The sequence below is a fragment of the Zootoca vivipara genome, chromosome 15 (genome assembly GCF_963506605.1).
Source record: "Zootoca vivipara chromosome 15, rZooViv1.1, whole genome shotgun sequence".
NCBI lineage: Eukaryota > Metazoa > Chordata > Lepidosauria > Squamata > Lacertidae > Zootoca > Zootoca vivipara.
This window is the reverse complement of record NC_083290.1, coordinates 30,247,282-30,272,919: the sequence shown is the minus strand read 5'-3', so window position 1 is coordinate 30,272,919 and position 25,638 is coordinate 30,247,282. Positions and strand designations below refer to the sequence as shown.

General features: G+C 47.7%; 1 protein-coding gene across 1 annotated transcript; it reads left to right on the top strand.

Moving 5' to 3' along the window:
- Positions 1-24,816, top strand: TMPRSS4 (transmembrane serine protease 4). The gene is made up of 13 exons (XM_060268318.1): positions 1-327; positions 13,221-13,254; positions 14,054-14,167; positions 14,485-14,637; positions 14,745-14,877; positions 16,129-16,233; positions 19,049-19,089; positions 20,327-20,486; positions 21,582-21,748; positions 22,461-22,556; positions 23,507-23,649; positions 23,964-24,113; positions 24,278-24,816. Exons 1-13 carry the CDS (start codon positions 325-327, stop codon positions 24,287-24,289), a joined length of 1,311 nt encoding a protein of 436 aa, XP_060124301.1. The 5' UTR covers positions 1-324; the 3' UTR covers positions 24,290-24,816.
- Positions 24,817-25,638: the final 822 nt, after the last annotated feature.

The following is a 25,638-nucleotide window of genomic DNA, read 5'->3' as shown; positions in this document are numbered from 1 at the left end:
GGAGGTGATGATGTTGCCACTGACAGGTGCGTGTCAGGTTACAACCCAGATCATCAGTCCCGCCTGACGACTCCAGCTGAGCCAAGTCTTAAGCAGGCGGCGGCGGCACAGCGCTGCTTGCCTGACCTCACACTCACAGCTGGCACGAAGGGGCAAGTGAGGAGAAGGGAGCGGACCCGCTGAAGACCTGGAAAGGACCTCGGCCACCTGGAGAGCAGCACACCAGAGCGGAGCCCTCTGAGCATCCCTGGGGACGACAAGGGCAACGCCTCTTGCCCGTCTGTGAAGGTAACTGGAGAGAGAGGAGCCCCGGTTGCAACAAACATGGTAAGTGCTGTGTACTAAATTTGCTTTCTAGAAGGCAAGATGAGTCCTATGGACTCTTTCTTCTGACCCAGTTGCCAGGGTGAGGGCGCCTTTCAACCTTCTTGGAAGAAACCACAACACCTCCTGGTAACTGGGCAATAGGGAAGCTGGCAGGACCTTTGGGCACACAGACAGGAACTAATGGCAGCAACAACCTCCACTGTGAACAGCCAGTTGCTAATTAATACCCCACCCCATCCCAGTTCGTGTGCTTATGTTGAATGAAAGACAAAGGGGGGGAGGGTTCTCTGTGTATCCTGAGCTGGCCGCAAGACCAGGCATTAGTTTACCACTGAGAGGTTCTGGGGCTTACATACACAGTAACCAGGAAGCCCGTTCCCTATTTCCAGATTTTTTGGGGTGTGTGTGTGTTGTGGCAGCAAAGGATAGGTACTCTGCATATGGAACAGAGTTGGTGTTTGTTGAAACAGACTGAGCCAAATGAAAGTCAAATTAAGTCTCATGGGCAAAAATAAGGGACCCTCTGTTCTTAAGGGCAGATTCTCAAAGCAAAAGAACATAGGAAAAGCCTTTTCCTGCTGGAAAAGCAATTGCCAGCCATATGCCTCACAAGAGGGAGAGTGGGACAGCAATCGTGCTCCTGTTGTTTGTGTCCATCTGGTATTCAGAGGTAGACTGCCCCTGGATATAGAAGTTCCACTGTGCTTGCATAGCAAGTGGACTTGATAATTCCTTCTACACTGCTTTGTGTCTGTGAAGAGTGTGAGCTGCAAAGTGGCCTTCCGAAATCTCAGCTGAAAGCATGGGTGTAGCCAATGAATGGAAATACTTAACTAATGGAAATACTTAACTAACTGACCAAACTAACTGACCAATCGTGTCAGTTCTTCCCCCCCCCCCAAAAAAAATCCCATGTCTGAAAGCACTGCCAATTATGAGGTTTAGAAAAGGATAATGTGCACATGAATTACCCTGAATAATCTCATGTGCTTTGATGTTGTTTAGTCATTTAGTTGTGTCCGACTCTTCGTGACCCTTCGTGATGTGCTACATAAGTGCAAAAAAGTTGTGGTGGTAAAATGAGTGGTAAGATGATAAAAGAGCCTACAAATATGCAGGCAGCAAAGGAACCAGGAAGTTGCAGGCAAATGAGGACAAGAAGGCTTTGCCGCCTTCTGTTGCCCTGCTGCTGCTGAGCAGCAGCAATTGAGAAGTTCAGCTTTGAACCAGACACTGCTTGGAGCTGTCCTGCCCAGATGCACCCTGGGACTCCCCAGTGACAATGGCACTATTAATGCCCTGCCAGGGAGTGAGCCTTTCCGTGAACCAACAGGACACCTCTTCCCCAGCTGCTAATCACCAGCAGCTCTTTGTATAAGCCAACTGGCACCACGTCTCAGACGGAAAGAGCAGCAGCCCTAATCGCTTCTAGAAGCCACTTTGGATGCCACCCTGCAGGACGGTTTTTCTGTGAATGGGAAGAAGAGACCTCTGGGCCCAAAGAGAGGGAGGGCTTCAACAGCACTGGCTGAGGCAAGCTTTGTCACCCTGGAAGGCAGAGAGAAGGAACAAGGCATGTCAGAGAGCACTGCCTGCCTTCTAAAGGACCTCCCCAGGTTTTGAGCCAAAGCAAGGAATCAGGCCAGGTGCATATACTGCTAGGTTGGGTACTTGGATCTTATTTTTCATATATTTGCAAAGGGATCTTTTAAAACCAACTCTCCTGTGGCTATGAGTGGCTTTGCACCACTCAAAACCTGACTTAGCATTGCCCAGATTTAGCCTAATTGAGAGGTCTGTCACAATTTGCTCCATGGGAAATGGACTGAGGATTAAATCTTTAGATTTATATCTGAACCTCTATCCCATGTGTGTAGGAGAAATGCAAAATGAAAACTGGCTGTGAAACCTTTTTAGCAGATTAAAACACTTACAAGTTTAACAGCTTATTAAAACTTAGGAACTGGACAGTTATACCATTTTATCCCTTTCATTTGTAGTATGCTGGCGTTCCCCTGTTATGGAGAATAAACCACACTTTTTTACGGTAGTAAGATAAACTAAAAACAGGTTTACTTACATTTCAATGCAGGCAGCATATACAACAAAATAGTGTACAGAAAAATATTTCTATGTTATAGTAAAATAAAAGTTGGTAGTTTTACCTAACATGTCTGAAAGCAGGAGCTTTAGCCATGTGTGTCTGGTCAGCTTGGAGGCATGGTGGAAAGAGAGTGTCTCCTCACAGACAAGAGGGAATATAAAGGATTGTCTCATTTGTTACAAAGTTCCTGTCCAAATGAGGCAAAGGAAGGACCACATACAGAGGGTCTAGGAAGTTCGAGAACTCTGTCTACTAGCCCTGTGTTTGTCTAGCAAAACATGCATTTGTGCATTGGCTGCAAATCCCACAGGCTCCACAACACCCAGACAGCTGTAGGAGAATAAATCCTTCCTGTTTGGGGTGAGGGCAGAGAAAAGAGAAAGTAAATTTGGCTTGGTTGTCCCTGTGTCAGCGGCAGAGTATGTGCCTGCGCTGCCTGGGGAGGGCGCATGGGGTGCACCCCCAAAGGGTGCTGGCTGTGTAGGGCAGTGTTTCTCAAACTTTTTTGGGCCACGGCACACTTGTTCCGTGAAAAAAATCACGAGGCACACCACCATTAAAAAAGTTAAAAAAATTAACTCTGTGCCGCCCTATATTATAATTATGACTGTAAGAAACACTTGCCAAATATTGGTTTCCGGCGGGTCAGTGTTGTGTATTGGCGGCCGCCAGGCTCGTTTGCACTGAGCTTTGGGAAAGAGGAGGAGAAATATTGCTTTCTGGCGGTTCAGTGTTGACTATTGGCGGCCGCCAGGCACGTGACAATGCAAATCGCCCTTCTCATCGCCGCACATCGCGGCACACCAGCCAGCGTCTCGCGGCACACTAGTGTGCCGCGGAACAGCGGTTGAGAAACGCTGGTGTAGGGCACCCTCCCACATGCCAGAGTTCTGGGTAGGAGAGGGGAGGGGAAGCTGCTGCTCACAGTCGTCCTGCTCTCTTCCCTGGGTCAGGTCTGACCCGGGGGCAGAGCTGTGCCAGGAACAAGCGCCGCAGCCAGGGCGCAGCTCCTTCTGGCACAGAGCCATGTTCCAATGAAGGAGCCTGCTGTGGGGGGTGCCTGTTTGCAAACCCCCCCTCAAAATTGTGCCTAGGGCCACGGCACCCCCCATGCTACGCCTCTGTCCTGTGTGAAATCAGAAACTCTTGATATAATAATAATATAATCCGGCTGGGTTTCCCCAGCCACTCTGGGCGGCTTCCAACAAAGATTAAAATACATTAAAATGTCACACATTAAAAACTTCCCTAAACAGGACTGCCTTCAGATGTAAACACAGGTATGAGGAAGCAGATAAGGCTTCCCACAGGTAGCAGCTCCCCAAGGAGGAGGGCATGAATCACACAGTCAGCCAGCTGCACCAAAACTGCCATCTAGGGCCATGTGGCCACCCAGACAGCTCTCGGATGTCTCTCAGAGGATAGGAGATGGCTAGGCACCTTCCCTCCCTCAGCAGATGCTTCTAATATCTGGTCTAGAAGCAGCATCAATTAGGAGCACAAGACAACTGAATTAGGCTAACCTGCTCCCACCACTGCCTGAGCATCAAACATGGCACAATCAAAGCAGGCTGATTTACAGCAATCCAGGCACTGGTATTAATTACTGCAGGGGTGGATCAACTACATATTCCACCATTTGAGCGCTGCTCCAGCAAGAGTGAACAGAAACTTTCAAGGCAGGCAGCCTGACCCAAGGCACCCCTCTAGGCAGCCTGTGGTGAAGGCACCAGCAGCAGCAACTGGCAATGGGCCCTCCTGCCCTACTATTTTTGCAGCTTTCTCTAAGTTAATCATTCATACTTCCTTCCATTGGAAGCCATTCCACCTGGCACCATCTAAGCAGCCAAAGAGGTGAGCCAGTCTCTTTCCTCCTCACCAAGAGTTGTACCTTTTTTGACTTTCCACCTGCCTGCCTCCATCCACTCCATGCTAACGGGAGTCCTCCCTTGTGCAAGGGAATGCCATACCAGGCAGCCAGCAGATGGTAGCAAAAGCCTTCTACTTTTACAACATCTGGGCTGGTGGGATCTCTTCTTCTCTCTCTTCAGTCTGGGTCCCGCCCAGCTTGTGTGGCAGCTACAGATTAAGAAACCTGAACAGTGTTTCTATCAGAGGGTGCACTTTAATATTTCTACCCCACCCTCTCTTTTCTCCACAAATATCGGCAGAGATGAGATGCTAATTTGGAGCCCAGTCCTTCCTCTGCAAAAAGGCAGCCAGAACAAAAACACACATATTCTCATCGGGTTAGCTTATTTCATAGACCAGGAGGGAGAAGTTCAGATTCCATGAAGCCTCAGATTTTGAGTTGACTTTTGCCTCTTTGTAAAAGAAGATCAGAAGAGAGCCTGGCTGCAGCTGGACCAATCCAGAGGGGCCCCATCTAGTCCAACAACGAAGCAAATACTCACCTTGGGAAGCCCAACAGCAAAACAGATGCTTCAGGTGTGGGACAGGGTGCTTTCACACTTGGCCACACCAGACCCCTTGTCCCTCTCCCAATTTTAAAAATGCATTATTAAAGACTTTGCTTACAGGGGGACTTGATGTCCTGCTAGTGGCGGCGCTAATGAGATGCCACCTGGCATCTTCACTTGCCCAGAGGAAATTAATACATTGGGCCCAGAATACCCTGTTGGCATCAGAATAGGCCCTGACAAGAAGAATTAATTTTGCCCTGAAAAACTGCAAAGATAAATAGATATTTGCATATGCAAATCTGTATCATGAACTTGTTAACAGCTAATTACCGTATATGCCAGCGTATAAGACGACTGGGAGTATAAGACGACCCCCAACTTTCCCAGTTAAAATATAGAGTTTGCGATATACTCACCGTATAAGAAATACGACCCGGCATATAAGACGACCCCCAACTTTTGAAAAGAAAAAGTAGTCTTATACACAGGAATATACAGTAATTGATAGAAGGAGCTAAGCCACTCTCCTGGTTAGAAGCTCCCATGTAAACTAAGATATCACCACAGCTATGCTCTGTTTTTTGTTTGTTTGTTTGAAGATGACTATAGATTTAATTTGATTTATTAAACCTGTATATCATCTTATACTAAAAAAGAAGTCCCAAATTTTTATATATGATATTCTGTGTGTGCATACCTGATACAGTAAAGCATAATAAAGTGTATTAAAATGCACACTATCAACATATTAGCAATAATAATAATAAACACTGAAGCCCAAATTAAGTAGCTGTTACAATATCATTAAATCTGTTAATTTGCCTAGGAGATTAAAATGTTTTTACCTGGTGCTGAACTAATAGTAAGGTTTGTGCCAGGTGTGCCTCCCTGAGGAGAGTGTTCCACAGATGGGGCCACAATTATAAAGGACCATTCACTAGTTCCAAACCCCCTCCTTAGTGCTTGTTTTGGAGGTGCATGGAAAAGTGCCTCAGGCCATGAACACAGCAGTATCCAGGCAGTCTCATATGGGGCAGCCCTTGAGGAATTGAGGCCCTGAGCTGTATAGGGCTTTAAAGGTCAGAAACACCACTTGCCATTTAACCCAAAACCCAATGACTGTCAATGCAACTGAGTGAGAATCAGTACTACGGTACAGTGGGACCTCGGTTTACGAACTTAATCCATTCCAGAAGTCCATTCTTTTTAAAAAATAATAATATATTTTTATTGAAACAAATTTAACAAAACAATTTATCAATCAATATAAAGGTAAAGGTAAAGGGACCCCTGACCATTAGGTCCAGTCGTGACCGACTCTGGGGTTACGCGCTCATCTCGCATTATTGGCCGAGGGAGCCGGCGTATAGCTTCCAGGTCATGTGGCCAGCATGACAAAGCCGCTTCTGGTGAACCAGAGCAGCACATGGAAACGCCGTTTACCTTCCCGCTGTAGTGGTTCCTATTTATCTACTTGCATTTTGACATGCTTTCGAACTGCTAGGTTGTCAGGAGCTGGGACCAAGCAACGGGAGCTCACCCCCTCACAGGGATTCGAACCGCCAACCTTCTGATCAGCAAGCCCTAGGCTCAGTGGTTTAACCACAGCGCCACCTGGGTTTCTCCCCCTTTTATTCCCTCCCATCCCTCCCTCTCCCACCCCCCCAAGGACTTCCCTCAGCTTCCCTCTCTGGTTTGTTTATACATATTGTTCTCTGCATGTTGTAAAATTCTACATATCATTACCTTATCTATCATCTGTTCTACTAATAAATTTGTGGATGTTTATTCAAAACCTGCCAAGGGAGTCCAAATCCTTTTGCTGTCTTTTTAAGTAATGTGTAAAAAGTTCCCATTCTTCCTTGAATTCACGATTGTCCTTCTCCCACAATTTGTTTGTTAACTTTGCCAGCTCTGCATAGTTCATCAGTTTTTCTTGCCATTGTTCTTTCGTTGGTATTTCCTCATTCTTCCATCTTTGTGCTAACAAGACTCTTGCCACGTTTTCCTTGGCAGGTCTTGTCCTAAGATCCCTAATAAAAATGAATCTGGTTTTTTTTACAAATGTACCAGTAATTTTGAACATTTTTTCCAATTCATTATATACCATCTCACAAAAGTTTTTGACTTCTCTACATTCCCACCACATATGATATAAAGTACTTTCTTTTTATTTACATTTGCAACATGTTTAAAAGCTCCATCTGGTATGCAGGCTGAGACCCTACCTGCCTGCAGACTGTCTCGCCAGAGTGGTGCATGCTCTAGTTATCTCTTGCTTGGACTACTGCAATGCGCTCTACGTGGGGCTACCTTTGAAGGTGACCCGGAAACTACAACTAATCCAGAATGCGGCAGCTAGTCTGGTGACTGGGAGCGGCCGCCGAGACCACATAACACTGGTCTTGAAAGATCTACATTGGCTCCCAGTACGTTTCCGAGCACAATTCAAAGTGTTGGTGCTGACCTTTAAAGCCCTAAATGGCCTCGGTCCAGTATACCTGAAGGAGCATCTCCACCTCCATTGTTCTGCCCGGACACTGAGATCCAGCACCGAGGGCCTTCTGGTGGTTCCCTCGTTGCAAGAAGCCAAGTTGCAGGGAACTAGGCAGAGGGCCTTCTCAGTAGTGGCGCCCGCCCTGTGGAACACCCTCCCATCAGATGTCAAAGAGGAAAACAACTACCAGACTTTTAGAAGACATCTGAAGGCAACCCTGTTTAGGGAGGCTTTTAATGTTTAATCCATTACTGTATTTTATTTTTCTGTTGTAAGCCGCCCAGAGTGGCTGGGGAAACCCAGCCAGATGGGTGGGGTATAAATAATATATTATTTATTTATTTATTTATTTGACCCAGTTTTGTACATTTTTGCCATTTTCACTGGTGTAATATACCATCTATACATCATTTTAATATAATTTTCATTCAATAGAGAACAATCTGTGAATTTCAACTCTATCTCCCACAATTTGGAAATCCATAAAGCATCTATCCTTGAACTGCTGTCATGAACATGAGAATAAAAAGTGAACTGTTTATCAAACAAATGTTTTACTGTCCAAATATCTATCAGATTTAAGGTTTGAACCAAATAAAAAAAGGTCTTTGGTAATCTGCCGCCTTTCATATCCTTTTTTCTAGCTGTCCTTTTCTTTTTTTTTCTTTTTTAAAATATATTTTTATTAATTTTCCAATTAAAACCAATTATATCACATTCATTATTTCAAATTATACACATATATATATCAATCAAACCGAATGTTATGCCAAATCGTCTAGAGAGTTTTTTATTTGGGTTCCCATGCTTCAAGAAATTGGGGATTCCTCGCAACCGTCCACTGCCGTCTTTTTTCTAAAGTTCAAATCGTCCTCCAAGTTCATAATAATCCAGATCTTCCCCTTACAGTCACATAGATGTTTTCCACTTTCAACCGATTGTTTCCCAGCTGCTGAGATAAATATCAAACAAGGTTTCACAGATGTTCTTTCTCCTGTGTGGGTTAATCAGTCCAGCCTCCCCATAAATCTTCTTGGTCTGGAGCTCCCTGTTGCGTCGACTCTCAACACGAAGCAGCGCCATCTTTAAAAAACTCAAATCACTTTCGTTTTCTCTCATAGCCATGAAGATTAACGATCTTTATAGAATTTACAGCTTTTCCAGGCAGAAGACCCAAACATCAAACCATAAACTCTTGGTAAATTAATGGATCTCCTTGCCCTATAGCTGAACTTAGCTTCAGGTCGCTGCTCCAATTCAAAGTGCGTCACAGCTCATAAATCCTCCGAACGCGTCCAGGACTCCTTCCGTCCGACTAGGGGGGGGGCTTTTCTCATCGGCAACTCCACATCTTTAAAAAATATGCTCAGTAACAACAGTTTATAAAGTTCAACTCACACAGTCTTTTGCTTCTCTTTCACTCCAAACAAGCCAGGACATCGCGTCTGGGAAGATACGAAGTAACTCATATGAAGAAAAATAAAAAAAACTCAATTCCCTTATCGCTCCGTCCCCATCAATCCTTCTTCCAGATGATATACAGCCTTTGACTCCTCTCCCTCAGCAGCATAAATTTCTCAGCAGTAAACAGCGCTTCTTCCCCTCCTTCTGAAGTATGTCCATAGTTTTAAGCTTAATTATCTTCTTTAACCATGGAAATCCCCGCCATGCAGATTAGCGTCCGGGAGTCCTGGCCCTCGTAAGTGCTTTTCAGCCCAAGCTCCCCCCACTCCATAAACAGTCGGAGTGGGTCTGGGGGCATCACGGGCCAGCGGCCCCTCTCCGTAACCCCCGGAGAGGGTAGGGGGTTGCCATTTACTCCCCTAGCAACCGCCAAATTCCTCACGAAGGTCAGAGGGATGGAAAACAGGTCCGCCATTCCTGCCGGCGGAAACCGGAACCCCGTCCTTTTCTAATGATGGAACTCCATTTAAGTCTCCCATTTAAAATAATTTTTTGATCTGCATATGCCAATAATTCTGTTTCCATAAAAAAAACCAACCCTGCTTTCTTCTCATTTGGGGCATAAATTCCTACCAAAATTATCTTCTCCCCTTGAATTTTTATTTGTACAGTGGTACCTCTGGTTAAGAACTTAATTCATTTTGGAGGTCCGTTCTTAACCTGAAACTTTTCTTAACATGAGGCACCACTTTAGCTAATGTGGCCTCCTGTTGCCACCACGCCGCCGGAGCACAATTTTTGTTCTCATCCTGAAGCAAAGTTCTTAACCCGAAGTACTATTTCTGGGTTAGCAGAGTCTGTAACCTGAAGTGTTTGTAACTTGAAGCGTTTGTAACCCAAGGTACCACTGTACTACCGGTAGTCACTAGTCAGCCAGCTCTTTGAACTGTGTTGAGAAACAAAGGAGCCAAGGGGGGAAAGTTCTGCACTGGCAAAATATATCCTAGCTGGTCAGTTAATTTGTTTAAAAGTTAATGTTTTCTTTTATCTAGTTTTATGATATCTGAGGGTCCCAGGGTGGCGCTGTGGGTTAAACCACTGAGCCTAGGGCTTGCTGATCAGAAGGTCAGTGGTTCGAATCCCTGTGACAGGGTGAGCTCCCGTTGCTCGGTCCCAGCTCCTGCCAACCTAGCAGTTCGAAAGCATGTCAAAATGCAAGTAGATAAACGGCGGCAAGGTAAACGGCGTTTCCGTGTGCTGCTCTAGTTCGCCAGAAGTGGCTTTGTCATGCTGGCCACATGACCTGGAAGCTATACGCCGGCTCCCTCGGCCGATAATGCGAGATGAGTGCGCAACCCCAGAGTCGGTCACGACTGGACCTAATGGTTAGGGGTCCCTTTACCTTTACCTTTATGATATCTGAAAAATCAATAAATTGCCATTTAAAAAATACAGTACTGTATATTCTGGCGTATAAGACGACTGGGCATATAAGACGACCCCCAACTTTCCCAGGTAAAATATAGAGTTTGGGATATACTTGCCGTATAAGAAATACGACCCAGCATATAAGACACCCCTGACTTTTGAGAAGATTTTCCTGAGTTAAAAAGTAGTCTCATACAGAGGAATATACAGTATATATCTTTGCGCCTCAGTTCAAATCAATGTTCTGACTCCTTATTCTGAAGCAGATGAAGTTTCTGGGAGTGTTCATGGGCAGCGCCATGGTTGTAGTTAGTGGAAATTACCAAGGCAAAGATTGTTGTGGGAAGGTTTTCTCCACCTGGGAGGGTGATGTGTAGCAAAAGGTGCTTCATGCCACTGTGGCCACTTGAGCCTCTAAAGAAGAGGCCAGATCTAATATCATCCATAGGCTCTGACCTTGATCCTTAAGAGGGAATACAAACCCACCCGGAACACTCACTACCACCTCCCATCAGCTGAACTACCTACCCACAACAGCATCTCCATCCTGCCTGGACTGGGACTCAGTTTATTAGCCCTCATTCAGCCCATTGGTTCAACCTTCTTGAACCACTGCGACAGCCAGCCTTACTGGGTTTCAGCATCCCCAATTCCCAGTCCTGACACAGGGGCGTACCCAGGATCAAAACTAGGGGGGGGGGGCAAGAGAGGGGAGGAGAGAGGGAAAGGAGGGAGGGAGGGGAGAGAGAGAGAGAGAGAGAGAGAAGGAGGGAAAGAAGGAAGGAAGGAAGGAAGGAGAGAGAGAGAGAGAGAGAGAGAGAGAGAGAGAGGAGGGGGGGAGGGAGGGAGGGAGGGAGGGAGGGAGGGAGAAAAAGGAAGAAAGAAAGAGGGGCGGAAGGAAGGATAGAAGGAAGGATGGAGCTCCTGTCCGCCCGCCCCCCCAGCTCAGTCTGCTCCTCCCCCCCCCCATGTTCCTATCGCTGGCTGCAGCCGCGGAGGGGGTGGAAACTGCCCGATTTCCATAACCCGCAGCGACTTTTCCCCTTCAGTTTTTGGAGGGGAAAAGTGCGGGTTATGGTCCGTAAAATACGGTATTGTTCTTTTTTGCTTCGGGGGGCAACTGCCCCCCCTGCCCCTCGCTGGTATGCCCATGTCCTGACAGCTGGCTCAGAAGGACACTAAGAGAGGTAGTATTGAAAGTCACTGAAAGGGCCAAGAGAAGCCACTGGACCACATACCCCCTTGCTCTCAGCAGCTGTTGGTTCACCAGAGCAACCAAGGTGGTTTTGGTGGCAACCCCAGATGAAAAGTCATATTGAACTGGAGCTAGATTGTTCTCAGATACTGGGGGGAGGGGAGGGTTGCACCTCCAATGCCCATTTCTTATAAACCCAGGCCTTACCTGTCATTGCAGGATCCAAGAGTTGCCCCTGCAGGTAAATAAATGCTCTTGCTCAGGAGCAAAAGAGGCTTTAAAGCGACTGATCTGGCGATTGTTTCCAGTGCAGCAGCAATGGAGAGTCTCTTGGCGTCATTGTCAAAAATGCCAATCTAAGGTGAAGCCAAGCAGGATCTGGCTGGGCCCTTGGTTAGAAGCAGAGGGGCTGGCTTCTCAGAAAGCAGAGGGCTTACTTCCAGCTTCTTCATGCAGAGCTCAGGTGCTTTCTGTCTCGGTGCAGTCTGCCAAGAGTAAGTTGGCAGTCTCCTAGCAGCAACCCAGCCTGCTTTCCTCAGGAGGACTTTTGCCTCCTGAGATTCCACCCCCCCTTCCACCCTCCCTGCTGCTCATGCAACAAAAGGACATGGTGGAAAGAAGCAGGAGACTCAACCTCCCAGGCCAAAACAAAGTCAATGTGTGGCAGTCGCAAAGGAATTGCCTGCTGAATCGATGTGGGCTTGGGTTCCAAGGTGGAAAATTGAGGGCTTCCCCTGGAGTAATGTCTCCTTAGCTGAGATTTAGTCTGTTTCCAGGGAACATGCACTGCACAGCTTGTGTATGGCAGTGTTAGAGATATAATGCATTCCCACCAAACTTAGAGCAAACCAAGCTGCTTCTTCCAGTATGCCGTTCATTTATTTATTACAGTTGTGTAATAAAGATCTTCCTCCAGAGAGTTCAAGGACAAGGCCTTGTGCACTCTTCTCTACCCCCGCATCACCTACTTTATCTTAACAACCCTGTGTGGTAGGCTAGCCATTTGACCAAGTTCAATCAGTGAGCTTCAGAGCTGGGTAGGATATCGCACCCTAGGTCTTCCCAGTTCTTGTCTGTCACTCTAACCAGTGTTAGAAACTCACATATTTAAGTTAGGCACCAACCATCACCTTAAATCAAGGTTACAGCTGCCAAAACAGAATGTCCAGTTCCCATTTTTGGGCAAAACAGCTCTAATGTCTTATTTTTCAAATGATGGATTAAACATCTGGCTAGATAGATTTAACATCTAGTTAAACATCTGGCTAGATTAGATGACAACCATGAGCTAGATTAAGAGCTTTGAGAACTTAAAGAAGACAAATGACTTGATCCAGGGGCAGCTCACATATATATCGGCCTCTTCCTACCTTTTTTTCTTAACGGTGACTGCTCCTGCTCAGGCTGCACAGAAAAAGCATTTCGGTTCCAGAAATTCATTCCAATTGTACAAATAAAATATAACTAATAGAATTCTACAGGATGGGGTATTAGTGTGTAAAAACAGTCCAGAATCCATCATCTCCAGGCATGCACCTCCAGATGGCGGAGGTGTTGGGTGCCATCCTGGTGCTCAGGCATCTTCACTTAGACACATGTGGTCGAAAGCCAGGTGCAAAATGCGCCTGGCACCTGGTTAATTTTGAATGCTGACTCTAACCACCACACCACGCTGCCTCTATATCTAAATAAGTACCTTGGATTGCTTCTCATCAGTGAGCCATACTTCCACGATGGAAGGTGTGCCAGTGCGGCATGGTAGGGGAGGGGTCCTCCCTGTTTTGCTCCCAGGGCTTTGCTGCCTTCCCCATCCTGATGAAAACATCTCCTTTTGCTTTTTAGGATAAGGACACTGAGCAGCCACTCAACAGCAGAGGTAAGAACAGAGGAGACCCGTTGAATCGGACGAGCATCCTCTTTCACACAGGAGTCGACCAGGATCCCTCTGGGAAGCCTTTAACATGCACACAAGAACCCCCCCCCCAATGTGGCTCCCCAGGAGTGGGTAATTCCAAGGCAGGCTGCTTCTGGGTGTGAAGGCAGCACTAGAACTATGATGGCGATGATGGCTGATTTATTCATTGTCTTCTGAACAACTGTCTCAAGGAGATGCATGCTAAAAATAGTTAAAAGCACAAAAACAGCAAATAAATTATAAACTATACAAAGTTGTGGTAAAGACCCACTTTATCCAGCATAGCAAGCTGGTGGCAGTCTTGAATGTTCCAACATTCAGCTTTATGTGATTGGTGATTACGACAGTGAAGGCAGAGAATAGCCATTATGGCTAGTAACTATTGATACATAGCTGCCAAGTTTTCCCTTTTCTCACGAGGAAGCCTATTCAGCATAAGGGAAAATCCCTTTAAAAAAGGGATAACTTGGCAGCTATGTATTGATAGCCTCCTTCCTCTGAATTTTTCTAACCCTCCTTTGAAGCCATCCAGTAAGGAAATACTACAACATTTGGGGCTTTTTAATTTAGAAAAAAAGATAAGTAAGGGGGGGATGGGAACATGAGAATGCATAAAATTATATAGTGTGGGTAAAGTGGCCGGACGTAACATTTTCTCCCTTTCTCATAATACTAGAACCCTCTGAAAGCAGGAGACTCACAGCATGAAGGAGTCTCACAGCATGCCCACCCTACCAACCAGCTCTCTCTATGTTCACAGATTCTTCACTCACGCACAAGGCTTTGACCAGCAAGGAAGCCTTCATACGCATTGGCATCCCCGTCATTGCTGCCATCCTGTGTATCGGGCTTCTCATCACTGTCATCTTCCTCAGTAAGAGACCCTCATGCTGCCAGCTCATACCGTCCGCCTGCCCCCTTCCCACTTGTTTTCCTCTTCCACAATGTGCATTCCCACTCCGGGCCCATTGATGCGTTGCAGGGGGTTGGGCTAGATGACCATTGGGGTCCCTTCCAACTCTAGAATTCTATGATTCTATGGCATGCCAGGGGCACCCCAAAGGAAGCCAGGCGCCTTCACCAGGCCTGATGCTCATAAGAATCTCACTTGGCTACAGCTGGGGGCTTACCTGGGTCTGGGCTGTCCAGAGAACCCCAGAAGTGACCCTGGCTCTCGCTCTCTCCTCCTAGTTAAGATAGCGGTGGAATCCTACTACTTCTTCTGCAGCCAAACCTACAAGTTTATCCCCCTCAACCTCCAGTGCGATGGGAGCGTGGACTGTGCCTGGGGGGAAGACGAGATCGGCTGCGTGCAGCAGATGCCCGATGGCACCATTGTGGGGGGTGAGTCCTCGGGTCGCACCAGAGGGAGGAAGGGAGGCAGGCAGGCAGCCGGGGTCTGCGGCTGAAGGAAACCAATGGCTGCCGGGCCTCTGCTTCTCTCTCCACAGTCCGTCTCTCCCGTGACAGGTCCAGCCTGCAAGTGCGCGACAGAGAGTCGGGCCTCTGGGCCTGGGCTTGCCATGACAACGCCTTTGACATTGCCATGGCCACGGCTGCCTGCAAGCAGATGGGCTACAGCAGGTAAGTGAGGCGGGCAGTCTAATGCCAAAACAAGGTGGAAGCAGCTTCTGGGACCCCCGTGCCAAAGCAGAGGGAGCCTGCACCGCCACAGCCTGGAAGGCCACTTGGCTTGAAATAAGCGTGCACGGATATCCCGGTGGCATCACCTCTCCGCACTGCAGCCTTCCTGCGCAAAGGGCTCCAAGTGCTGAGAGGATCCCCTGCTGAGACTCCCAGGAGGGATTACAGGGTTTGCCAGACTTGGCTCTCCTGCTGTTTTTGGTTGACAGTTCCCATCATTCCTGACCACTGTTCCAGCTAACTAGGGATGGTGGGAGTTGCAGTCCAAGACAGCTGGAGACCCAAGTTTGGGATTACAGCAAGTGCCACTCCAACTGCTTCTGGCTGCCACAGCCAGCATGGTTGACAGACAGTTCTTCACCAGCTTGGCTACCCACAACTTAGAGAATCATTGCACAACTCAAGTGCACCCAGCTGACAGTGCAGACAGCCTGTGCTGTGCAAGGGTACCTGCTGGCCAGGTGGTGGTGGGGATCTGGCAGGCACTGGATGCCCATCAGGTGCCTTTACGCAGGCCTGGTCCAGCTTGAATCAAGGGGCAGCTGCTGCTCTCTGCTTAAGTGGTCCTAGGGGGTTAATAAAGGCCTGTCAAGAGGCACCCTAGCAGCTCCCCCAAAATGGCAAAATAGAGACAATGATTCAACAGGAACTGGGGAAATAATTAAATAAGGATTGACCTTGCTAAGCTGGGAAATATGGACAGGGATCAAGTGAGGTCTCAGGTTAGAGCTGTTTGCAATAGCAGAGTGTCGTCAGGTCATGCACCTGACACTTTTGAAGGACTTCTTTCAGCCCTGGAGAAGATGAAGTGCTTCTGAGCGCATGCAAAGTGCATTTCTCACACCAGTAGGAGTATCCTGACTCAAGGATCCTCTTTCAAGTCAATGTCCCAGGCCAGGCCAACCAAGAGATGAGGATGGTTCCTCTCCACTGGGCTCACAGGATCCTCCTTGGTATCTTGGGAGGAAAAGATTTCTGACAGAGCAGCAGAACCTTATGACCCTTCCTTCCTAGAAATGCACGATGCTTTAGTCACATGACTGCAGCCCCCCAAAGTGTGGGTCAGCACATTAGACTCCAATGTGCCCTTGGCGTCTGTTTTGCCCATGAAAAAAATGCTTCCACTTTGGCATGGAGTTGTATACCTGCATTCAGATGTCCCTGTTGCCAAGCTCCTTCCCTCTTTTGCAGTGTCCCCACCTTTAGTCCTGTGGCAGCCGGTGATATGCAGCAGGGGCAGCTCCTCAGACAGGTGACTCTGCAGGGTGGGGAACTCCGCTGGACAGATTCAGAAAGGTGAGTGAGGCTCAGCAGGTGGGGGGGGCACTGCTGCTTTTCTGCTATGAGGAAGGGGCAGTTTAGATTTCCTACAACACCCCTAACACAGCGTCATGCCAGGGCCCTGTCCGAAATGACTGTGGTGGCCAGATCCAGCTGCTTGACACTCACTGGAGCACAGCTGCCTGCCACTAGATGGAAGAGAAGGCCCAACAAATGACAAGTTTGCTCAGCGCCCTCCCCAAAACCCCTGGATCCATCTGCATTGGACTCTCTCCCTTGCTGTTAATATGACAAGAGGGTTAATCCATACTTACCTTTTGCCCTGCTCTATCCAGACACAGATCCATGCTTTAAAGCTCTGTGTCTGAGTGGCTTTTTTCTCCTTTTTTGCCCCAGAGCTTTCCTTGTGAAACCTTGCTTTCTGGAGCTCATTTGGAGCAAATGTCGATTCGGGTCTTCTATAGATTTGTGCCAATTCAGCTTTAAAGAGCAGGTTTTCACAGGGAATGCTCCAGGGCAAAAAAAACCCCAACCCCTCCCATGCTCGAACACAGAGCTTTAAAGTAAGGACTGTGGAAGGAAAGATAAGTGTGGATAAGCCCAAAGCTGCTGTTGTGAGTTCAGTGACTTTAATGCATTTGCCTTGCACCGAATGGAACTGAGGTGTGATTTCTTGAAGGCTGATTTGGTGGGAGGAGATGCCCCTGGTAGGGGCTGGCAGGGTACCCAGCATAGATGTGTTGAGAAAGGGAGGTTGGGGGGGGCCCTCCGGAATCCACATGGCTTGAAGATGTGGGAATGTTGAGGAAAGTAGGAGAGGATATACTGATTGAATATTATCCCTCCTCACTCACGCTAGTGAGCTAGCAGCAGAGCATGGATTCATTAGAATCATTTAAGTTGAGCAATCCAGTCTGGCTTGTCCAGTCTGGAGTGTTCCTGGTACTGTAAATTTCCCCTTTTATTTCCCTCTTTAAAATAATAACACAACAATCTCATTTTAAAGTAAGAGTAAAGTTTACTTACATTCAGTTCACAATAGTTTTGTGAAGACAAGCTTTATCTTGTGGTTACAGTTACATTTGTAGAGAAAAGAAGTCTGAGCTAGGCCTCAGACTTTCTACCTTGTGGATTCCATCCTCTTTAAGGATGAGCCATGTGCTGCTGGCTAAGAGCCAGAAGAGAAGAAAATGCCAAAAAAAAGACCAAAAGAGAGAGGAAGATGGCTAAGTGGCTAGCCCAGGGGTCAGCAAACTTTTTCAGCAGGGGCCGGTCCACTGTCGCTCAGACCTGGGGGGGGGCTATATTTTGGGGGGAAATCATGAACAAATTCCTATGCCCCACAAATAACCCAGAGATGCATTTTAAATAAAAGGACACATTCTAGTCATGCAAAAACATGCTGGTTCCCGGACCGTCCGCGGGCTGGATTTAGAAGGCGATTGGGCCGGATCCAGCCCCCGGGCCTTAGTTTGGGGACCCTGCGCTAGCCCTTTTGTAGGGTCTGCTAGGGTCATGTCCATCTACCTAGTCACACACAGGGGGAGGAGCCTCCAGAGCAGGTATGATAGGAAGTCCTCCCTGTCTGCAGCAACATTCCCCTATGTGTCCGCTCTAGGAAACAGGAAATGTATTTTACTGCTTCAGTGGTCCATCCCACAGAAGAGACCCAAACTGGCCAATTTTGCCTGATAAAGTCAGAAGGAGGAGTGATGAGCGTACCTACGCAAGGGTTGGCCAGGTTGGTCTCCGCCAAGGATGCAGGTCCAAGGTATGGGAATGTTAGGGATGTGGATTAGGATATATTATTAGATAGATCCTATCCAAGCTTGTGTTAGCAAGCTTCCAATATTAGCAGAGTGACATTCCCCTTTTGTGCGCAGCAAAGCATGTGCGTTAGATTCGCTAGAATCTCTATAACAATATTACACTTCCTGGCAAAAGTCCCCTTTGTCCCTCTTAAAAGAAATACACAACACAGTGTTTATAAAATAAGATAGAGTTTACTTACAGTTTCATCCTGAGTTACAGCATAATCTCAGAAAGGCAGGCTTGCTTAGAAAAGTTACAAGTACATATATATCTAGAGACTACTTAGTAAAGTAAGACTCCATTTGGTCTCACTCTTGGCTGCAGGCCTAGAGTGAGAACCATGCTAACTGGAGATTCTCTGGAGATGTGTCCTCATCGAGGGAGGAAGTAGCTAAGAGAGAGAGTGATTGCAGGCTAGGGGCTTATCTAATCCAACTCATTTGCATGTCTGAGGGAACAGGAACTGACCTGTAGTCAGGTGTCCCTCCAGGTGAGTTCCTGTTAGTGGACACTCTAGGAACTGTTGTGACTTGTCTGCCCCAGTGTTCCATCCCACACAAGGAGGTGCAAAAATTGTGCTGCTCCACTCTGGCTTCGCCCACCTGTATGCTTCCTGGGCTGCTCCTTCACTGCTCTCTGTGGCTAGCCAAGGTGCACAGGCTCTGGGCACCTCAACAGAGGAATCTGGTTGTTGGCATGGGCCATTGCAGCAGCCATGTGGGGCCCCCTCCCTAGCCAGCCACTATGTGAAGTGTGACTGGAGCACCCAGCTCTTTGCACAAGGGAGGGAGGGCACTGATGCAGCTCATTGCCAAGGGTGCTAGGGAGCCTAGGTACACCTCTGTTCCCACTGAATCCTATGCAAGACCCAAAGAGGCTCAGCACTGCTTCACTGCGAAGCCTGAGCCATGCCCTTGTTGACTCCTAGGGTGAGTAAAGCAGGCCGTGTTTTTCTCATGCCGATCTCCTAACCTGTGACCACTTGGCAGCAGTTTCTGACCAGGTCTCTCTGTTACAGGCAATGCCCCTCTGGCTCCATCATATCTCTCTCCTGCTCAAGTGAGTATATGCATGCTCATAGTGATGACTACAGAGCAGCAGTGACATGGACCTGCCTGGACTTGGGCTGGTGCCAACAGAGCAAACCCATCTGAAGGCCCGGGAGCCAGGGGTTGGGTCCATAAGGACACTATTCAAGTTGGGGCTGGAGCAAATTTCACCCCAGCAGGGCAGGGCACATGCTTGTTGGTGACTTGATTGGTGTGAATGTTGGTGGTGAACTTCCACCTCCAAGCAAGCACCTGCCTTGTGGCTTAACCTGTTACCCTTTCAAGAACCAAAGAAACTTATTTTTGTATGCAACTATTGCGGTGAGTGTACTATACGCCCAAAACTGGCAGGATGATGCACATAGCTTCCAAGTTCTCCCTTTTTTTTAAAGGAAATTCCCTTATGCTGAATAGGCTTCCTTGCGAGAAAAGGGGAAACCTGACAGCTATGATGATGAGCACCTACAAATGAGGAGTGGCAGATGAAATTGATGGAGTATGCTACATTAGCAAGCTTAGCTAGTAAAATTGGAGAACAAGATGAGACAGCCTTTAAAGAGGATTGGAAACCTTTTGTAGATTATTATTTTAAAAATATTGTAAATGCGTTAAAACGCTAGCTGGCTTGCAGTCAGCTCAGCACTAAAAGCTACTTTGAGAATAAGATGGATGAAAGAAGGATTAGAATAATTATAATATGCAACAGCAATTGATAACTTGAGGAAACCATGGAAGGGTGGAAGGGAAGTCGATCAAGAAGAGACTATATTTTGGAACTGTTTGATTGACTGTATTGTATTTTTGGAAAATTCATAAATAATAATAAAAAGCACCCTTTGCTCTTTCAGGGTGCAGGTCCCGCCCCCACCCCCCTTGAGTGAGTCAGGAGCCCAAATCCTGTCTTCTGGCAAGAAGGTTCAATTGTTTTGCCAAGTGTTGTATCATGCATGAAGGAAGAACCTAAGCAGATTAATTTCTGTAGCCTGGGCAGTTGGGTGGGGGACAGACTAGCACTCAGCCCAGAACCCTTAGATCTTTTTAACCTGTCTCTCAAAAAGACAACTGACAGTGCTGGGCTTTCTGTGAGCCTGCAGGGATCCTTAGCAGTTGACTTTGCAGAGAAGAACTCGCAACTGCAGTATTATCTTCTGTCCTGCTCCACACCCAGCTTGTCTCTTTGAACCAGACTCCCAAGGTAGCATCATATGCTGAACTGAGACCCCGATTTGCCTACCCTTTGGATGTAGGTTGTGGCCAAAGCTGGAAGTCGCCGCGAGTCGTGGGTGGTGGTCCAGCTTCCATCAAGACATGGCCATGGCAGGCCAGCTTGCATCACAAGGGGCAGCATGTCTGTGGAGGGAGCATCATCAACCCCCAGTGGGTTCTGACAGCAGCACACTGTTTCCGGTGAGTCAGTGAGCGCCAGATTAGGGCCTAGAACAGTGATAGGCAACCTTTTGAGCTTGGTGTGTCAAAATTCGCCAAAAAACCGAGCATAACTCGGGTGGTGTGTCACTTCGAGGAAAAAAACACCACAATTTAATTAAATGAAATGAAAAAATTTATTATTAAAACCAATAACTAATAACTAATAACCAATAACTAATAACAATTAAACCAAAAACTAATTATTTAACCTAACCTAACCAAAAAACCCATATTTATCACAAAGTGCCCAGAGTTGTTGAGCTTTTAGGGGGGAACTGCTGACCAAAGTTTTTGGGGGATGCAAAAGTTGCTTTGCTTTTTTGGGGGGATGCCCAAAAGCTGCTGCGCTTTTGGGGGGGGGGAAGAGAACAGAAAAAAGGACAAATAATACCTTCGCTGGAACTAACACGCAGCACCAACATAGTCTGCCAAAGCGCCAGAAAAAACAGCATAGAAAGGGTTAAAAACTCTGGCTACCAGCAACAACAACAACAAAAAGATCCGGGTTTTAACAGCGGAGACAAGCTGTAGTGTGAGGAGGAGCAGGAGAACAAATGCGAGGGGGGGGGACAACAACAGCGTGAATGGGCCGGTGGGGCGCGTGCCAGTAGTGAGGGCTCTGCGTGTCACATCTGACATGCGTGTCATAGGTTCGCCATCACTGGCCTAGAAAGAATTGATATGATTCCCATCAACCCTGGAGGGAAATGCATCCAGACACAACAGAGGCTGCAAGGCAGCCCCAGGGAGGAGCAGAAGTCCTCTGCTATATCAAAGCAGGACCTACATGCAGACTTGAACCAGAAACACCACCAGGCCCACTTTCACTAGGCCTGGTTCAAGACTAGGGTTGCCATCTTTTTTTATTATTAGCTCATGCTCCTGTGCCTTTAACAGGAGCTTTGACTGCAGACACTGGAGAGCAGTCAGGCTAATCATTGTCAGCATAGAGGCTCATAAGCAGGTTGAGCCAATTTGGGCTACTTTTCTGGCCAGTTGGGCCCCTTTGCGGCATGCATATGTCTTGCCACTGAAGGGGAAGAGCAAACAGGTGAGCCTCTTTCTTTTTCTCAGGACCAACCTGGTGACGAAGTACTGGCAAGTGAAAGGTGGCTCAGAAATCCTCTCAAGTGCCACCGCTGTCCCTGTGGAGAAGGTCTTCGTCATTGACGTCAAGTATATGTTCCCCAAAGATGAGGACATTGCACTGGTCAAGCTGCAAAACCCCTTGAACCTCTCAGGTGAGAGTCTTCTCAGACTGCCAGCTGGGGCGAGTTAGGGACCTCTAGCTGGACCAGGGACTCATAGCTCATGACACACCAAGCCCATTGCAGAAATGGGTTGGAGTTCACAGCCGAGATGCTGGACTTGCTGCTTGCCTGTGCTGTATGGGCAACCTTTTCCAGAAGATATTTGTAATTTCAAGGAGTTTAGTGATCTGACATGGTCATCTCTTCCTGCCTCTGTTTACTTCCCTTCTTTATCTCTTGTTAAAGTTCTTTGATGGCTGAAAGCAGCCTTTAATTTATAATCTGGTGGAAGGAAGAAGTGATAATGCAGGGTGCCTTCTGACCTTCTTTGCTGTTAGACATTGTTTGGAGGAATGTGCAGTATTGGAAGAGGGGGCTAGCTAATTAATAATCTCCACTAGCTAGTTGGGCAAGGTACGTAGGCTAACAATTTAGCTATCTATAAATTGAATTGTTTGGGGGCATAGCTCTCAGAAGCTTGTGCAACCCGAGGCTACCTGGGGGTCACTTCAGCACTTCTTGGGGGCTTCCCAGTGGCAGATCGAAGTGTTTGCTTGGTAATGCATATAATGCTTGCTGTTTAGAATAAAATCTAATCTTCTCACTCACTTGTGTTTGTATTGCTTCTGAATCTCATAAAAAGAACCACCTTGCATTTGGCAAGACATTTCCCAACTGCCTTCCTTCCCTCTTTCTGCTGCAGGATCAGTGAAGCCAATCTGCCTGCCTTTCTTTGATGACGAAATGGCCCCAGGAACCCCCTTGTGGGTGACAGGCTGGGGATACACCAAGCAAGATGGTGAGTTTTCCCTTGGCATGTTCATCTTCTTCCCCACCATTGCTCTGCAAGCGCTGGGCCAGCTGCATTCTGGTCTCTGCTGCAGCCTGCTTAGGACTAAACAAGGATGCCAGACTCTAGATGGGGTGATTACCTGCTGTGCCTTTGAACTCCCAAGCTGTTCCCACAAGGTGCAGCTCCTGAGGACAGCAGACAGAGCCCAGGGGCCTACAGAGACCAACCAAGAGCAGGCAAGTGGGTACAGGTAGCTACACCCAAACAAAAGTCTGGCTTGAGCAGCCATGAACTTCTCTTATTGAAAGAGCAAAGAGTGCCTGCCAGCCTTAGGGACAGGCCATAGCTCAGTGGTAAAGTATCTGCTTTGCATACAGAAGGTGCCAAGTTCAATCCCTGGTGGCATCTCTGGTAGGGAGGGAATGTTCCCCTGCTTGAAATCCAGGAGAGCTGCTGCCAGTCAGTGTTGACAATACTGAGCAAGATGGACCAGTGGTCTGACTCGATATCAAGCAGCTTTCTGATGTTATTTGTATCCCACCTTTCAAACCATGCTCAAGGCGGCTTACAACATGAAAAAAAAACACATAGCTGCAACATAGCAATAGTCATAAGCAATAAATAAAACCTTAAAAAACACACAACCAATCTGAACAATTTCCACATAAATCGCAGCAAAATCTATAATATACAAAAAACCAATAGCAAACAACCCCAACAAAACCTGGCCAAGAGTCTCTTCAGCAGCCTCAGCTTTTGTAGCTGGAGTCAGAGCCCTGCCCTCCCAGGCCAGGTGGAAAAGGACCTGCAAAGCAAACAACTGGAATGAGCACTCCAAGTGTGAAATTGGCTTGGAACAAACCCCTCAGCCCTACATATAGATGGGGTGGGAATTCGTTTGGGCCACTGCAACCTCTCCCATAATTTGAAGCCATCCCCACTACGCTTTTTGCTAGGTACACTATCCAAGAACCTGCAGGAGGCACAGGTGGAGTTGATTGACAGCCGCATCTGCAACGCACCTGATGCCTACCATGGGGAGGTGACCGAAAAGATGCTCTGTGCAGGCCATGATCGGGGTAGAGCTGACACCTGCCAGGTAAGTGGCACAGAAGGATCAAAGGTCGCAACTCTCCTCCTCCACCACTCAGCAGTCCCAGCAGGAGGGAGGGCAGAGCACGGAATCACCAGTTCCCTTTTTCTAAGAATGATGACGCTGAAGCTGAGCTTCATTTGGAGAGGGGACTGGTGCAGGTTAGAGAGGACAAGGCATGGCTGGTTGCCCTTTATGAGAGACAAACTACGGTAGGAGCAGGGCGAGACATGCAGAGCTCCTGATCCCTAATGTTTCTGTTTGGGATTCAGCTGAGTTCTGTGCACATTTATGCAGCCTGTGTCTTCCTTCTCACACAGGGAGACAGCGGAGGCCCACTGGTACACAACCAGGGCCAGTGGCACATTGTGGGCATTGTCAGCTGGGGCCATGGCTGTGGAAGCCCGAGCACCCCCGGCGTCTACACCAATGTGCAATCCTACCTCAACTGGATCTACACCATCCTCAGGGTCAGTGTTGCTTTTCCTCTGGGATAGGACCCATTTTCTGTCCTGGCAGGATGGCAGTGGGTGGGCAGAGTTAGGCTGCCCACCACCAGGGGAATGGGATCCTTCATCTGAGCCTTTGCCTCAGATGGTCACCAGGCAATTCCTCTGTGGTTTTCTTCATCCAGACAGAGTCCTGAGAACAGACTGGCCGCAACTGTCCTGCACACATGCACACCCTTGGAGCAACGTGCGTGTAGGGCGTCCTTCCAGTCCTGCCACAGCTTCCACTGAGGACATGGGAAAGGCAAGAGGACAGCCACAGGATGGGGCCCTCAAGAAGGTGTTGGACAAGGCTCCCTGGGGAAGATGTTAATTTATGGCTGCTGCTGCTGATAATGATGGTGATGATGGAATCCACCTGAGATCCATTTTGCCAGCTACTCTGTGCCTTTCCATTTCCTGCTATCTTTCTTGGCAGAGCTTGGGGAAGCTCTTGCAACCCAGCAGTTTGTTTCCCATGACCTGACGCTGACAAAGGGAGCAATTGCAGAGAAAGGCTGGGTCCAGACCTAGGATAAGGACAGCCCGTTGTCTAGCTTTCCATCTTTTTCTCTGTCTGGCAGGAGCCCTCACCTGGGCATCCCGTGGCCTTGAGGCTGTTCCTCCTCTGACCAGGCCTGTGCAAGTGTAGTCTGACCCCAGCAGCTCTTCCTCCTCCTATTTATTGCACCCTGTACGAATCCCTCTTCCTCCCCTTCCCCCCCCCCCCCCGCTTGGAATAAATCAAGGAATGTTTTATACCAAAAGACTTTTGAACCTGTGCTTGTGGCCAAACTGAGTCCAGTATGAGGTTTGCCGGACCGACAGCTGTTGGAGTCATACATTCATTTTGGCATCAGGAAAAACTGGGAACTGTGGAGGGGGGCCTTACCACTTTCCCTGCCTTCACAAAAACATTGCCTCCCTCTGAATATAAGAGGAGCCTGGGTGCTGGATCAGGCCAAGGGGAACCCATCAAGGCTAGCATCCTGTTCTCAGAGTGACCAACCACCTGCTCCAGTGGGAAGCCCACAAGCAGGCCACGAGTGCAACAGCAGCGCTCTCCCTACTTGAGATTCCTAGATAGGGTCTTTAGAGGCATATGGCCTATGAGAGTGGCGGGAGAAAATAGCCATTGTGACTAGGAGCTATTGATAGCCTTATCCTCCCCCACAAATTCGCTTAATCTTTTAAAGCTACCCAAGCATCCCTACATCTTGAAATTTCAAATTCAATACTAGTTTAAGCATGTGCCTTGTTAAGAAGTTATTTCCTCTCCAGAATCTTTTAGCTTTATTGGACAGCTCTGAATTCTAGTACTATGAGACATAGGGTGGATCTACACGCCGGGGGGGGGGGGAACCCACTATAAATAAGTCAGAAATTAGACATAACAAACTAAAAAATACCAATGGAAAATCATGTATAAAAAACTCCTCCTCTCTGGCACCATCTGGTGTTGCATGTTTGTAGTACATTCAAATTGGTTTGTTTGTTTTACTAATAT

Bases quoted from the DNA above. Each gene is read 5' to 3' on its own strand.
- TMPRSS4 (XM_060268318.1), top strand. The intron at 13,255-14,053 runs GTAAGAACAGAG...CTATGTTCACAG, and splicing joins GCAGCCACTCAACAGCAGAG to ATTCTTCACTCACGCACAAG. The intron at 14,168-14,484 runs GTAAGAGACCCT...CTCTCCTCCTAG, and splicing joins CATCACTGTCATCTTCCTCA to TTAAGATAGCGGTGGAATCC.